At 34.2% G+C, this 17,241-nt stretch overlaps 1 protein-coding gene across 1 annotated transcript in view; it reads right to left on the reverse strand.

Moving 5' to 3' along the window:
* Positions 1 to 4,046: 4,046 nt before the first annotated feature.
* Positions 4,047 to 17,241, reverse strand: part of LOC142345124 (uncharacterized) — a 59,142-nt gene continuing 45,947 nt past the window's right edge. The window contains exons 9-15 of the mRNA XM_075397211.1: positions 13,856 to 14,047; positions 13,058 to 13,226; positions 11,780 to 11,928; positions 11,126 to 11,301; positions 8,767 to 8,924; positions 7,838 to 7,944; positions 4,047 to 4,195 (exon numbers count right to left, since the gene is read on the reverse strand). Coding sequence (XP_075253326.1) covers positions 4,047 to 4,195; positions 7,838 to 7,944; positions 8,767 to 8,924; positions 11,126 to 11,301; positions 11,780 to 11,928; positions 13,058 to 13,226; positions 13,856 to 14,047 — 1,100 coding nt within the window. The remainder of the gene's footprint in view (positions 4,196 to 7,837; positions 7,945 to 8,766; positions 8,925 to 11,125; positions 11,302 to 11,779; positions 11,929 to 13,057; positions 13,227 to 13,855; positions 14,048 to 17,241) is intronic.

The raw sequence follows: 17,241 nt of genomic DNA on the forward strand, positions 1-17,241 counted from the left end.
GTTACGACCATATTTTTCTTGCGATTCAGAATTGTGGTTAGTTTTACAAAAGTGGCAAAACAATTGAGCATTAAAGTTTTTTTTTCACAGATGTCGTTCCTGATACTAGGGGACTCGAACTTAAGGGACTCTGAGCAGTATTTGCAACAAGACAGTTGGCTTCAAATCTTTGGGTAAATCTTACCATTAGTCCGTCAATTTTTTCTCAAGAAAAGCCTTTCTAAATATTTTTTTTTTGCAGTGCCGAGTACAATGGAGTTGGTGGGCGTACAAGCGCAGATCTCGAGAATTTAGTCGAGTACGCCTCAGGCTTTACTCATGTGTTTGTGATTGTAGGCGACAACGACGTTGCAACTCGAAGTGTTAATTACATCTTGCAAAATTTTTTGCGATTCAAAGAAGCGATTTGGCCTACCAAAGTGAAATTCTCGGGAAACATGCGACGCAAAGATTTAGATGCTACTGTTGTTTCCGATAATAATATTTTTCTAAGTAATAATCTCGGTTGTCATTATAAGAGCACAAAACTTATTAAAAGAGAAGACTTTCGAGATAATCGAAGGTTTCACTTTGAACCCTTAGGTCAAGGCTATCGTCATATGGCCGCAATGATTCTCAGCGTTTTAGAAGAATTTGTTAAAGAATGGTAATTATATCGTTATGATGTTGTGCTGCTTCTTTCAACTTTGCTGATTTCAAGTTCAGTATTGCTTTTGCTTTAAGTTGAATTCAGGTTTAGGTGGCCTTCAAGCATTCAGGTTCCCAAGTCACTAGATCCTTCGGCGCCCCATCCTCGTTTCAGATGCACGATTTGTTGAATTTGGATTCCGCTGTTGAAATGGTGAACTTGGTGCCAACTGGACAAATGCCATTTATGATGGCTCTGGTGGGATGAGGACCGACTGAAGTCACTGCCACATTGTTCACAAACACTTCAGGAGATTAAGGGAAACATTTCCAAGTCATCTACATGGTTAGAGATACCTTAATGAATCACCTTGTCATTTTCAACACTATTATTTACTTGTGAAATAATTCAAAAGGACCGCCGTTTTGATAATGTTTGTGGTGAACAGATTTCAAGAAAAAGCTTTGAGACGTTTAGCATAACGCCGATTAAAAGCGGGAAAAAATGGGGGGGGTGGTGGTGGTGTGGGTGCACAATTTTATGTCCTCAAACATCTTGACTTTGTTTACAGTGCTTGTCTTCGGCACGATGATTGGGGAACGATGCGAAAATCAACAGTTTGCTCTAACAACGATGCCCAAAGTGAGTTAAGAATCAGTTTCGTTTTTTTAAAAAACAATTGATAAGAGTAATTTTTCAAGTTTTGCCCTTTTGATATTTTGAACGCAGCATTTCATGTAGCTAAAAAGCCGTGAGCTAAAAGTTCCTAGATTGAGGTGTTCATTGTGCCCATTTTATAGCTGCGAAGCTCTAAGCTGAGCGGACATATATTGCGGTGATCTTGTTTTTCCCTTGTATCGTCGTCTGACGCTCTTTTTTCGTTTTACATTTTTTCACGGCCAACCTAGGTTTTTGAGATCCTGCACTCACTTACCTTCAAAATAGACATTATTTTTCTCAAAAAAATAGCAGTGTGCAGGAGAAGGTGGAAACAGTTGAAAAGAGACAAAATCAGTGCAAAAAAATCAAATTTTTTTTTTTAAATCAAATTCTTTATATGATGGAGCTAAAAAGTGACCACCCCAACCTAGATTTTTGAGCTCCTGCTCTCACCTACCTTCAAAATAGACCTAATGCTTCTCAAAAAATTAGCTGTGTTCAAGATAAAGTGGAAACAGTTGAAAAAAGACAAAATCAGTGCAAAAAAATCAAATTTTTTATTTTTAAATCAAATCTTTATATGATGGAGCTAAAAAGTGACCCCCCCCAACCTAGGTTTTTGAGCTCCTGCTCTCACCTACCTTCAAAATAGACCTAATGCTTCTCAAAAAAATAGCTGTGTGCAAGATAAAGTGGAAACAGTTGAAAAGAGACAAAATCAGTGCAAAAAAATCAAATTTTTTATTTTTAAATCAAATTCTTTATATGATGGAGCTAAAAAGTGACCCCCCCAACGTAGGTTTTTGAGCTCCTGCTCTCACCTTCCTTCAAAATAGACCTAATGCTTCTCAAAAAAATAGCTGTGTGCAAGATAAAGTGGAAACAGTTGAAAAGAGACAAAATCAGTGCAAAAAAAATCAAATTTTTTATTTTTAAATCAAATTCTTTATATGATGGAGCTAAAAAGTGACCCCCCCAACCTAGGTTTTTGAGCTCCTGCTCTCACCTACCTTCAAAATAGACCTAATGCTTCTCAAAAAAAATAGCTGTGTGCAAGATAAAGTGGAAACAGTTGAAAAGAGACAAAATCAGTGCAAAAAAATCAAATTTTTTATTTTTAAATCAAATTCTTTATATGATGGAGCTAAAAAGTGACCCCCCCAACCTAGGTTTTTGAGCTCCTGCTCTCACCTACCTTCAAAATAGACCTAATGCTTCTCAAAAAAATAGCTGTGTGCAAGATAAAGTGGAAACAGTTGGAGAGAGACAAAATCAGTGCAAAAAAATCAAATTTTTTATTTTTAAATCAAATTCTTTATATGATGGAGCTAAAAAGTGACCCCCCAACCTAGGTTTTTGAGCTCCTGCTCTCACCTTCCTTCAAATTAGACCTAATGCTTCTCAAAAAAATAGCTGTGTGCAAGATAAAGTGGAAACAGTTGGAAAGAGACAAAATCAGTGCAAAAAAATCAAATTTTTTATTTTTAAATCAAATTCTATATATGATGGAGCTAAAAAGTGACCCCCCCAACCTAGGTTTTTGAGCTCCTGCTCTCACCTACCTTCAAAATAGACCTAATGCTTCTCAAAAAAATAGCTGTGTGCAAGATAAAGTGGAAACAGTTGGAAAGAGACAAAATCAGTGCAAAAAAATCAAATTTTTTATTTTTAAATCAAATTCTTTATATGATGGAGCTAAAAAGTGACCCCCCCAACCTAGGTTTTTGAGCTCCTGCTCTCACCTGCCTTCAAATTAGACCTAATGCTTCTCAAAAAAATAGCTGTGTGCAAGATAAAGTGGAAACAGTTGGAAAGAGACAAAATCAGTGCAAAAAAATCAAATTTTTTATTTTTAAATCAAATTCTTTATATGATGGAGCTAAAAAGTGACCCCCCCAACCTAGGTTTTTGAGCTCCTGCTCTCACCTACCTTCAAAATAGACCTAATGCTTCTCAAAAAAATAGCTGTGTGCAAGATAAAGTGGAAACAGTTGGAAAGAGACAAAATCAGTGCAAAAAAATCAAATTTTTTATTTTTAAATCAAATTCTTTATATGATGGAGCTAAAAAGTGACCCCCCCAACCTAGGTTTTTGAGCTCCTGCTCTCACCTTCCTTCAAATTAGACCTAATGCTTCTCAAAAAAAATAGCTGTGTGCAAGATAAAGTGGAAACAGTTGAAAAGAGACAAAATCAGTGCAAAAAAAATCAAATCTTTTATTTTTAAATCAAATTTTTTATATGATGGAGCTAAAAAGTGACCCCCCCAACCTAGGTTTTTGAGCTCCTGCTCTCACCTTCCTTCAAGTTAGACCTAATGCTTCTCAACAAATTCAGCTGTGTGATTTGTGATTAATGAACTATCCTGAATCCTACGGAATAATTGACCATGTTCTTTTTAATGATTGACGTCAAAGATTGCATAGTACATTATTAGCGCAAACAACCGAGCAGATTACAGCCGCTCTGAGTCTTTCTTTTATTTTGCTGTGACTTTATTCTGGTACCAAAGGAAGTCGAAATACTCCTGTCCTTCTCTTCGCCTACTTCCATCGAGGCTCCCCCACCCCCCCCACCCCAGGAGCATGTGCTATTTGTGTTACATAAACGTTCTGGTGGATAGAAACGGGTTGTGGTGGATAGTCTGCATAACTTTTTTAGGAGGGGTATTCTTTATTTGTTTTGAGGAGACACTAATTTTCTGACATATTCAAATGTAATTTTGACGTTCAAATGTTTTAGGTTTCCTTTAATTTTGTTCAGCTGGACGGGATCGACAACCTTCGGTCTTCACTCATCCGGCCAATCGGACCAGAGCTGAGCGCACCAGACGCTGTTATTCCACCTCCAACCTCCTGAAACCGACCTCCGACCACCGACCTCCGACCTCCGGCTGTGATTTCTTTGGCTGTACGTGTGAATGAGGAGAATTCAAATCTTGTGAATTCAAAACTTGCAACAACTAAAACTTAATCGTACAAACACATGGTTTTGATTTTGACTGCATGATTACATGATTTTAACCAAATTACTGTAAACAAAATTTATGCTTAATATAAATGCTCAAATTTATGCTTTGCACAGCGTCAATTTTGCAAATTAAGTGCCACTTGAGCAAACAAAGCGCGGTAAAATGAGCAGGAAGGCAAGCTGAAAATTGCTTCTATTAGTCATGATGCTAATTTTAAGCGAATACTAAGCATCCTGCGCATCCTAAATCAAGCGAATACTTCGCATCTTGCGCATCTTAAAATCATGCTTTGCAGACAAAAGACAGTTTATGATTCATTCTGTCAAGAACAAAGGAAGTTTATTATTTCATACTATGCAGCCCATCGACATAGTAGGAGCTAAGAAGACATCATAAACAGTCTATAAAGTGTCATGATCAGTGAACTTGACATAATAAAACACATAATTGAAATGTAATGATTCAGCACTGAAATAGTATGTGAGGTAGGTCCGGGTAATGTTGATGACAAAAAAAAATACCCAATGCCAAAATATCCAAATTTTACTCATTATTTAACCCTATCGTACAGAGAAGGCCATCATAAAGATGATCTAACTATTAAATTGAGCCACCAAAAAACCTAGAAATGCTGATCCATTAGGGCATTTTTAGATTTGATTTGAATTTTGGGAAAAATTTTTTTTCTGAAAATTTTTGTAGTGGTTCCAGCTTTTTTCATTATTAAAACAAGGAGACTCAGTAATCTGAGTTCTTACATAATGTTCCGAACCCGCTCATCTACTTTTTATACTGAATTGTCAACCAAATGAGGAAGAGATAAAAAAAAATAACATGTCATTCATGAAACTACTAAATGAACAAAACAATCTACCTTAGAGGGCCGATGAGACCTGTCATTAAAATGAGTACCAGAAAGACGGCAATAAAAATGAAATAATTGCAAAAATTAATTACGACAAAAACTCGTTGTCCATTTTTTTGAAACCATCAAAAACCAAATCGAAAGGGCATAAGATAAAATTTAAGCTAAAAAAGGTTAACCTGAACTTCATTAGAAAAAGATATGGGATTTTTCCTCAAAGCGACTTTCCTCAATTCATTAAGAGCATTGACAATTATTGATTGTGCTTTCTTTGCAAATGGCCTGAGGACCGCCCACTCTGATACTGTGAAATCAAAATAAAAGCCTACAAAGTTGGGCGAATATGAAAAAATCATTAATCTTTTAAGGAAACTCGATGTACCAATAACAAAGACCATTTTGAGGAAACCAAACCGTTTTAAAAAGCAAATTTTAGTTCAATAGATACGGGATGTGACTGGTCTATAGAAATTCTAAGCTAAAAGTCAACAGAAATAAGATTGGCAAAGCTCAAAAATCCATTGTCCTTTTTCATTAACAAAAAAAAATTTCAAAACTCATGGCCAACATAAGCTTTCAACTAAAAGAATGGACAATTTACTTTGCAACATCTTCGAAAACTAATTACACCTGTTATCAGTGAGACAAAGTCATAAGAGTATAAAACAACATTAAAAACAAACATAACTAAAAACTTTTAAAAACAACTTTACGAATCAAGTGTTGAAGCCATTAAAATTGTAATATAGTAGCCGGGAGAAAATGAAGTCAACACATGCGTTTTCTTTGAACATCATAAGGCCTTTTTTAAAAACGACTATCTAAAATGACAACAAAAAACCACCCAAATTGAAAAGTAACTAAAACTCACAAAATAATTTTGAAACAAATTTTCTAGTCGTCAACTCGAAACCTTAAAACAACAGAAAACTTGTCGCTTTGTTCAAGAGAGTAATTACAAGATCTCTAAAAAAAGACAAAGCTACGAAATTAATACAGAATTGTAAAATCCGAAAAAAAAGACAAAAACCAGAGCAAAAAGGGATAAGTTGAAGAATGCTTTGATCTTTTTTGAAAATATTAAACTGAAAGTCTATAAAAACCATTAGCAAAAAACCGATTTCATTTATTTAGTTTATTTTCATAACTTTTTTTGGCCATTGAGTCCTTTTAATACGATTGGGTCTGTATACCAATTATCATTTGGCCATTGAGTCCGTATACCAATAATTGGTATACGACAACAAAACTTAATGCCAAATAGGGCAAAATTCAGAAAACTCTACCAAATTCTGCAATGGAGCGGTGTCGCTGCCCTTAAAACCATAAATTATGGAAACAGTTATTATGTTCATTTAAAAACTCTGTAACGCTTTTCTCAGTCAGGTTGTGTAGTTATGTGAGAATTTAACAAAGAAACGAAAAGACCAGCGAAAACGGGCAATTATGCTGCAAAATCACAAATGACAGAAAGTTTGACCTGTATTTACTGAGAATAAGCTAAAAGTTGACAGAAATAAAAAAAACTACAAACATTCGAAAAAAATACCGAAATTTTATTAACGCAAATATATTCAAGATCTTGGGAGACATTAGATGACAACCAGATGCATTTTTTTAGGCTCAATTACCACTCCTGAAGAAGCCATTTGTATCTTTTCTTGGTCAGACTTTGTACTCAGACTGCAAAAAGAACAAACACTGCAAAAATTGAAGACCAAACACAAGAATTCAGTTACACTTTGCTAAAACTTTCCTTCAAAACCATAAAAAACCATTAGGTTCATACTAATTAGAAAAAACCATTAGAAAATATACTATATCTACATTAGATTTTATTTCAAGTAAGTGGGATTTGTCACTAATGGAACCGTTATTGAAAATTTATAATTAATAATAAAACACAATTAAAGCAAAATATTTAGAAAAAATGGCCGAACCAAAATAAAATTACCGATTGTAAGAATTCATGATGATATCAAACATATCTGCCGCGCGACAAGACAATCACTGTGATCCAATTGTTTGCGAATTATGCCAATTGTTAAGTGAACTATTTCAGAGATCGAAGAACAATATTTTTTATTATAATTATCGATTCAATTTTTCAGAAATACGAAAAGAAAACACTTTTTTCCAGAAGACTTTTATAGGGCACCGATTTTCAACTTGCTGTCAATTGAAATTTATGAAGATTGTATCAGCGGTTTTGAGCTCTCCACTTTCGGCAATTTCAAACAAAGTGAACCAAAAAAAAACTTCTTTCTAGCTAGTTTTGAGGAAAAAGAGTCTGAATCTTAGAAAAGTTATCAACATTTTTCGACAAAAAATCCAATCAAACAATTCAGCAACGCTCTCTTAGCAGTAACGGTAACAATAACACTCTAATATTACAAAATTTTAACTTTTTCTAAATCAAATTAGTAAAATTGAGCCAAATTTTTGAAAAAATAACGGGAAATGTGAATAAAAACTGTCGAATATTCACAAAACTTCAACCCTCGATAACTCACTGTAAGAAACAAAATTTTAGAAAAATCTGTTTAATTCCATATTCTAGGATGTACGTGCTTTTTAATGATACCACTAACAACTCTCTACGAGGAATATATCGATGGGCCAAAATTGTCTAAACAAAATTAAAAAAAAACCAATATGAGTATATAGTTCCTCCCTCACCACTAAAGTGGGGGTCGGAGCAAAAATCCACTTGCCTGTATAGCATACAACTTGATCCAGACCAGGGTTGCTTCCGCTGTTTGAACTGAGAATATCTCTGGCCGAATCCAGTTTACCTCTGTCCATGTTGAATTCCACAAACCTTAAGTAGCACAGTTCATTTACTGGAGATCATTTAGTACAAGTAAAAGAGGGAGAGGGTTGGCTGCTAAAAATTACAATGGGAAAGTTTTTGACGAATAAGTTCTTATCAGTAGAGGCACCATTTTCTTATAAAAATCTATCATCCCATCATCTTCCTCATTTGTTCATAGAAAACTGTTGAAAAATTGAACTGTCGAATGAATTTTTTTTTCTCTAGGAAAATTCATAAAATGGTAACTACTTCAAAGTGAAATTTCTTAGAAGCATTTACATAAAACCTCTGAGACAAACAATTAAAATTAAGTTCAATCAAGAAAAAACACAAAAGAGTTGGATTGATAATTAGGTTAAAGGAGCTGATAATTAGAAATCCCTGAGAACGATGACAATGAGGTATTCAAATGATTTGAATGTTAAATGTTTGTGTATGAATCAAAGCTGCTCAGTCAGAGATATGGTGTAGAAAAGCAAAGTCCATCTTTTCCATCAGAGCAAATAAAAGCTGGAGAGGCAAATATCAACTTTATTTTTTTTTCAAAATGTACCATCGGGTAACGGGTGAAACTCAAATGAACTGCTGTAGCACCTAAAATCATTCTGGAAAAACTTTTCATCACTTTTTTGTTTCTACTGCCTCAACACAAAATATTTTGTAAAAAAAATTTTGCTACGAAAAAAACCGAGTACCCCATGAGCTCTGTAATTAAAGACTGTGGTAGTGTATTTTTCCTAATAGTCTGAAACTAGTAAAAAGGTACGTTTCTGTAAAGGTGCTTATCTATCACATCTTATTAATTACGGCGTTACTTGAGGCACTAACTGATAATAATCAATGTAATCGAATCTGGCATATCCATAATCGTAAGTGTCCTGGTGTGTTTTGTCATCTGGACAAGAGATAGCCACCACCACTTGACAGCTGAACAGACTCTTACCACTCAGACCAGTCACATTAGCGGAACCACTGGTGGAATAGTCCTAAATTAGAAATTGGAATGGACTGTGAATTCTCTTCGTCTCAGCGGCGACCTTTTCACGGAATTAATTTCACTACTTCGCCCTCAAAATTTTTCCAAAAATTGAGATTACTGATCTCACACCAACGTTGGTAACTTAACCAAAAACATTCTTCAGTCTTCTAGGACTATGTAAGACACCGCTTATCAGATTTTTTAATTTAAATTATTTATAAGATTTAGTCAAAATGATCAAGATAAAAATCAAACTTACCCAATTTTGTCCTGCAACAAGCCTGTCTTATAAAATTAATGAAAGTTATTAATATTTTGAAAATTTGTCTTCCAAACATATTTTCTTCCAAAATTTGTCTCCCAAAAATTTTCTTTTTCCAATAAATTGAAAAACAATTTTTAAATACTGAATTTAATGTTGCACAATAAAATGATACAGTAAAAGGATTTAAACTAGCATAAAGTTATTCGTTAGGTGATATATACATGATTTAAAAAACCTTTCCTGTCAAATTTTACCTTCTTCTTAATTCCAATAAAGTTTTCGGTTATTATTTTTATTTAAAAAAGGGGCTCACTAAAATCTTAAAATTCGTAAGGTGATCGCTGGCTGAGTTTTCCTACTAACTACAAATAGCAGAAGATAATTACGATAAAATTAAATAGCCATGAAAGTTTGTCTTTTTTAATGAAAAAATTAAGTCTTTCCGGAAAAACATATTCATGGACAATGACTGAATTATAAACTGAAATTCCAAAAAATGCTGGACCCTTTTTTTATTATTGCAACATTTTCATTATGATAAAGTGAAAACATGTGCTTAAGATTTTTTGAAAAAAAATTGAGAAAAAAATTAGACTTTTCCGAATGCAATCTTGAAAAGTTTCAAACTATTTAAACCTATATGACTGCTTAATTTTTCCTTGCGCTTTTTTGGAAATTCAGTTTTTCTGTTAAAAATCTATTGCTGTTGTTGCTGGTTTTCTTCAGCTTATCTTTTTCAGATTTTTAGCATATACCTCTTCATCTCTTCATAGCTAAAGTTTTGATAATCATGAAATCCAGTTCAGTTTTTTTTAAAAAAAAATGAAATTTTGCCTCAAAAAAGGTTTAACTTTTTAAACCTTTGACGAAAAGAATTACTCATGCAAAAGTTAATCAAATATTGTAAAATCAATAGACTTAGAACTAAGAAGAATAAAATATTATCCGATAAAATTCGTGTTTAGTTTTTTCAGATTTGATTTCTGTTGGGTCAATACTTCTTGATTTTAGACTCAAATTAAAAATGTAAAATGTACTTGATCAAGCAGGCTATTTACCAAATGCAATCAATCCCTTACACACTTTGCTAGTATTCGCGTAATTTTCAAACTGCGGTTTTTAACGCGGCTTTTAGCGCAATTCTTAAGTGAAATTCGTGTATATTACATATTCAGTTTTTATAATAGATAATCTCCTAGAGTTTTCATGTGAAGTTATACCCGGGCTTGCTAATTTTTTCATGAATAATGTTTATATCTCCATTTTTCATCGGAAACCCTTATAGGATGTTGCAAAAAGCGTCTCTGGGTAAAAAAAATGAGGTTGCACAAAAAATTTTGTGATCTTGGATGGACCATAAAAGTCTATGATCTCGGATATGGTATCCAAGAAACCATTGAGAAAATGTTAATGCCGTTTCCAAATGCAATTATGCCTCTAGAGCTTTGTATAGCGAGCCAAAACACTCACTTTCAGAGTACTTTCAATTTTTTGCATGGTCTTAGATATGGTATCTAAGAAGCCATACACTCCATATATGATTTTGATATGGTATCAAAGATAGATGTATGGTGGCCAACCCAGGCAGAGTATTTCAGTGCTAAACATCCCTATTTCAGTACTGAAACAGGTTATTTACATCAAAAAAGTTGGTCATTATGTCCAGAAAAAAAACCAGAACATCTTTTCAGACTGTTTGGAGTAATTTCATAGTTTTAATTGTTAGTTAAGAAATGCATATGAAAATGGATACTTGTCTCACATCTTTTTCACGCCATTAGCTGTTTAGAGGTGAGTTTTCTGAATCGTCCCTCATTAACCCCACCCCCGTTTTTCTTCTTTTTGGGGTAAAAATTCTAAATTCAGCATGGAGACTTTAAAACCGCGAAGTGCCCTCATGTACCTAGATTTATAAGATTGAGCGCGAGCGTGCACAAACTCACATCAGAGATTTTGAACATGGCTGTTCCGTTGAGGAGTAGAGACGTTGACACATTAATGGATCCATATTCGGAGTGATGCATGTGCTGTGCGTGGGAGAAGTCTTCAACGTGCCAAGAGAGACCAAGCTCAGTGTCTGATATGAGAGTGAAGGTCACATTGGTAGGTGCAGGCGGAACTGAAATACAGATGCCTTTTTTTCGTTTCTGTTTCGCCTCTGTTTCCTCCCCCTCCCCGTGTCTTTTGTGCCGCTAATTACATATTATGCGTTGTTATTGCACATTGTCATGTATAAAATAGCATGTGTGCCGGGGGGGTAAAAATTTTATACCAACTAAGCTGGGGTTGGGGGGATAATAGATCGAAAGAAAATCATAGAGGTGTCGATCGATTTAAATCCTCTTGCAAAATTTGTAAAGGCAAATGCCCCGCCCAAGAAGAAATGCAAGTACACTTGATAAGAATTGATACTTAAAGATGCTGCTATTTTGTAAATTTTCACAGCATTGAACGTCTGGGAAAACGGCGAAAATAGTTACAAAATATTAGTAAATTAAAAGTGGGAATTCTGATTAACGCCCTTGTAGCAGATTCTTTGAAGTCAATAATAGTTTGATCAATTCCCGGTCAGCTTCAAAGACAGAAATGACACTAACAGGTACAGGTCGTTTTCTCCCTGAAGTAGAAATGGAACAAATTGTGGTCGGCTGATATGTCGTCGTATATGTTGACAAAAGTGGGGGGTGTCCCGTCGTCAGCCGTGAAATCTTTCCAGTTGGCCTCGCGGTTGAAGTCAAACTGATACCTACATTATGAATAGAATATAGACACTTTGAGTTAGGTCTGAAAGTTCCCAAAATGTAACCAAAATTGATCAATTAATTCGGATAGCAGGTTTTATATTTGAACCCAAATGTTAATCAAACAGAGTCAGTGCATCATAGAATGTAGCAAAATGACCCACATGTTTATATTCATAGTTTATATTCATTGATATAATCAGTGATTTTTCAATTTTTGCCATTCCAGAAACTATCTTAAAATGTTAGAAAAATTTTTACAATTTTTTCTCACAATTTGTCCTCGATTTTTCCACAATTTGACCGAGGCATTGATTTTCACACATCAAAGCATAATTCTTTATCACGCGCAATTTAGTTCCTCAAAAGGGAGTAATGGAGAACAAATTTAGTGTTTAATACTTGATAGTTAAAAAAAATTGATCTCAGAATAGTCACCTATAGTTTTTTTTCCCGGGTCGTGGTTTGGCGGTGAATTTTCGTAAGAAATGCGGTGAAATGCGGTGAAAAAAAATTAATTTTCACCGCGTGTATTTCTTACATCTTTTTGCGGTGAATGCGGGGAATCGCGGTGAATTATTTATTTTCACCGCGTTCTCAGTATTCTTACAAAAAAGGATCGTCCTAACGCGGGTTCGAACCTCTGACCTCCTGACTTCAACTGCTTAGTCCACAGCGCCAATAGTCATTTACACCTTCAAAATTTCTTGTGCATTTATTTTAGATTGAGTAAACTTTGGAAATCATATGTGGTGAATTTTTGTAAGAAATGCGGTGAAATGTGGTGAATTAATTTTTTTCACCGCATTCACCGCTTTCACCGCATTTCTTACATTAAATTGCCACAAAAGTCGATGCGGTGAATTTTTGTAAGAAATGCGGTGATTTTTGCGGTGAATTTTTCAAATGCCGTGAAATGCGGTGAAATATTTATTTTCACCGCAATCACCGCATTTCTTACAAAAATTCACCGCATTCACCGCATTTCTTACAAAAATTTACCCAAAAATCTCGACCCGGGTTTGGAACTAGCAGGTATTAAACAAGGATTTGCAAATATTGCTGGATCTTCAGTTCTATTCGAGATTGCTAATGTTTAGCATGCTCAACATATGCATTAAGTTATCGACTTACGCGGCGTACGGGTTTGGGAGTGAATATTTGTACTTGGGTCTATTTCTGGGGTCTCCTCTGGTGCCTGGCCAATACTCTGCCTCCAGAGCTATCCGGCTGTAGTCAAATGTCTCGTACCCTCCGAACACTACTGAGATATCGTATGTGTACACACTGGCCGATTGCAGATCTAGCAGAAAACAATTACTTAATGATTGACAGTTATAACCCAGGTTGAGAAATTGTCTCTAAATAATCGTGTGCGAAATGCGCAAAAAAGTGGTGAATATCAAAATAGTGCGGTGAGAAACGCTGAGAAACGCGGATAATTTGTACGAGTTTGTTTGTTTGTTTGTTTGTTTGTTTGTTTGTTTGTTTGTTTGTTTGTTTGTTTGTTTCCTTCTTCAGACTTCTAGTTCAGTTGTTATATTTAATCGACTTCTCTTTTTGGAGCAGATCTTTCAAACGAAGTTCACAAAAACCGATAAAAAAAACGTTGTTTTTTTTTTAAAAAATCATTTAAAAGAGAAAAAAATACCCGTTGCTTATTGATTAAGCCGCTGCTCTCTAAAATAGCCTAATTTTTACTTTTTACTCGCTTTTTTAGAGGTTTTATTAACTTTTATAAACTTTTCCCGGTTTTTCATGGCGTTTAAGAGCATGTTTTGAGCTGTTAAAACGTATAACGTTATTAAACTTTCAAGAAAAAAGGCCAAGAATTACACAAAACTTGCTCAAGACTGCAAAGCTTAAAATGTGTCATGATCATAGATATTGATCAACACTAACAATTGGCTTGCTCTAAGTCGTGACACTTACTTGAATCCCTGTAGGGAAGATCTGACAGGGTGATATTTTCTATCTTCTTCTGTTCTGGCATCGTGTTGTTAAAGTACCTGTAGATATTAAAGGTCAATTGGCCTGCTGGAAAAGTTGAGAAGGGTTCGAAGCTGATATCAATCTCTGTCTCTGACACTGGAACTGTCTGTATTTTCACAACTGGATGGGCACCTATAATAAAGATTTTCTCTAATATGAGCAGCAAAAACCGTTACAAATTTCTTCATAGAAATTATCTAAAAGGAACTCTTAAGATGCCCTTGTGAAGTACATGGTGGGGCTGTTGGGTGCAGTAGCTTTGTCGCGATAACCAGCACACGATTTCCGGATTACATTGCATAAAAACGCATGAGAGGCTTGGCCGTGAACAGCAGACCACCATCACGCCTTTAATAATATTTGGATGTCCACACTGTGTTCTAATAATATATGTTAATAAAGACAAGGGGGAGGAAGGCGATTTTTTAGGAGGTACCAAAGGGTGATTGGTGAAATGGATCTTTTCAACAATCCCCTTTTGGTACCTCCTAAAAAATCGCCTTCCTCCCCTATGTTTTTATTAACATATATTATTAGATCACAGTGTGTTATTAAAGATCACAAAATATTATTAAAGGCGTGATGGTGGTCTGCTGTTCACGGCCAAGCCTTTCATGCGTTGTGCAATGTAATCCGGAAATCGTGTGCTGTTTATTGCGACGAAGCTGCCGCACCCAATAACCCACCAAAAAATGTCTAATATTCCAATTCGGCAAATTTCCATACATGTCTAATCTATTCTTTTCTCTGTTTAAAATAGAATGTGTATGAATGTAAAGTTTATTGTTCCGACCCCTCTTGAGGGGGGAGGAACTATATACTCAAATGGGATTTTTTTGTTCAGTCAATTTTCGCCGATCGATATATTCATCGTAGAGAATTGAGACTGGTATCATTAGAAAGCTCGTCCAGCGTAGAATATGGAATTAAAAAGATTTTTTTAATTTTCGTTTTTACACTGAGTTATCGAGATTTAAACTTTTGAAAAAAGTAGAGTGAATTCACGTTGTTTGATTCACATTTTCCAAAAATTTTGCCTTATTTTTCGTCAATTTTGCAAGAAATTGATGAAATTTTTAAGATTAACCTCGTTGATTTTATTTTTAAGGACAAACAAGCCTTGTTGATTATTCAGATCGAATTTTTTTGGTCAAAAACTCTGGATAAACATTTCAAAATTCAGCCTTTTTCATCAAAAACAGCACGAAATAAGCTACTTTAGTCCACTTTGATATAGTTTGCCGGCACTACACCCCCAAACAACACTAATACAATCTTTGTAGACTCAGAAGGGGGCTAATTCTACTTCAACTTCCGCTGAGAGTACTCTGTAATTAAAACTTTGCCTTTTTTTGCTAGCTTTACTTGTATAATATCAAAAATGCAGAATTTTTTTTGAGTTTTGAACTAACAAATTATCTATATCTACAATATTCAAAAACTCAATAGTTCCTAACGGACAATAAGCATTATCAGGGCTAGTTTTGGGCCAATCTTTGACTGTTACAATCCAAAAAAAATCGGATTGCAATCAGTCGGTCTTTTTTTTGAAAAAAAGACCTTTTTTTAATTATGAAGAACAGATCATATCAAATGAAAGCTGAGGAGTGATAGGTCCAATTGGCTTCCCAAGCAGTTGCAAACTAATGCATTTAGTTTTTTACTTGAAAGTTTATGATTGTTTGAACTTTAAAAAATAATTGATTTTTAAATAATGGCTTAATGAACTTTTCCTCCATTTTTTTTCTTAATTTGGTCAACTTACAGCTTAGTGTCAGCAAAGAAAGAACGCTTCCTCATTCTAATGATTTGAAATCTGGTCTGTTGCGTTTTTAAGCCTGAAATTATTGTTTTCTGGCTTTGATACTACTAGATTTAATATTTTTTTGTTTTTAGAAATTTGCCAGTTTTTCACGTTTTCTAATCACATTATCGCAAAACTGACAGTTCTTATATCACATTATTAGCGTTCAAAATAAAATAAAATTTAAGATATGAAAATCCTGAAAGATACAGATTATCTTTTTAACGGCCTCGACACTTCTTTCTTCAAGAAATTAATTCATTTTTTTAGTTTTGTCTTTAACTGTTTTTCTACTTTGTCATTTCAGTTGTATGAAAGTTCCTGTATAGTGATAGGTTTCAATTGCTTTTTATGAAAAAGTAGACTAACCATTATTGTGATATTAGTAGATAGCTGATGCCTTTCATGACTTTGAAAACAATCGTTTTCCAAAACTAAAAATAAAAAATTTTTTAACTTCGCAAGTTTGTTCTTTTTTTCTTTTGGTACCTAATCTCGTTAATTACATTTCAAATATGACATTATAGGTGTGAAGGGAAGGTGTGAAAAAAGATTATTGTCCCAAAATCTGTTTTTTTAAAGAATGCGTTATGACCTTACTGACTTCGACACGGGTTTTCAACAAAAAAAAATTATTTTGATTTTTGTCTTGTTTGACGTTCTTTTTGCAGACGCACGAAATATTCTGGATAATTGCAGGTCTCAAAGAATTCCTTTGGATGAATAAACGACCCTGTTGAAATGTTTCATTTTTTAATTGATGTTTTTCATAACTTTGGAGATAATTTTGTTTCGGAAAAAAAATTATTTCAAACTTTTGCCCTTTTCTCTTTTTTGTCTACTGTTACCTGGTCTCACTAATAAATGGCCAAAAACTGCATTATCGGTGTTTGAAGAAGGGGCAAACTATTATATTTTGAGGGCCGAAATTTCGCTTGACTTTTTTGACAGCGTTTTCTGGCAAGTTTCTTTTGAGTTTTTGTTTGTTGTTCTTTGTTGTTCTTTTTAGCCGCATAAAGAATTGAATAAGGACACGTCCTAATGCCCTTCTATAGAAGCATTGGTAATTGTAAAACAAGTTCGGATATTATGCTTGATTTCTAATGGTTTTAATTACTTTTAAGTTAATTGTTTTAAAAAAAGCGATTTTTTTAACTTTACTGTTTTTGTTCTTTTTTGTCTAATTGTTACCAAACCTTTTTATGGACTGGTCCACATCTTTTCTGGTGATTTATAAGTTATTTTATTTAGTTTTAGGTTCATCTGACGGTATGTTGACTTTGTTATTAATTTTTGTTTTTTAAAACGGACAAAAAGTTTTTGATGTAATTATTGTTTGTTGTTGTTTGATTTTGCTGTTCGTCTTGACTCGCTTTCTTAATATTGTCATATCATGGCAATATAATGCTTCAATTTTTACTTCACTGATTTATTTGTTTTGGAGGCTATCTTATCGTTCATACACATTTTTTTTTAAAATTACTTGTGCTTTTTGGGTTTTTATTTTTTTGGTTTTCTATCT

This window comes from Convolutriloba macropyga, chromosome 8, assembly GCF_964194025.1.
Source record: "Convolutriloba macropyga chromosome 8, txConMacr16.3, whole genome shotgun sequence".
Lineage (NCBI taxonomy): Eukaryota > Metazoa > Xenacoelomorpha > Acoela > Convolutidae > Convolutriloba > Convolutriloba macropyga.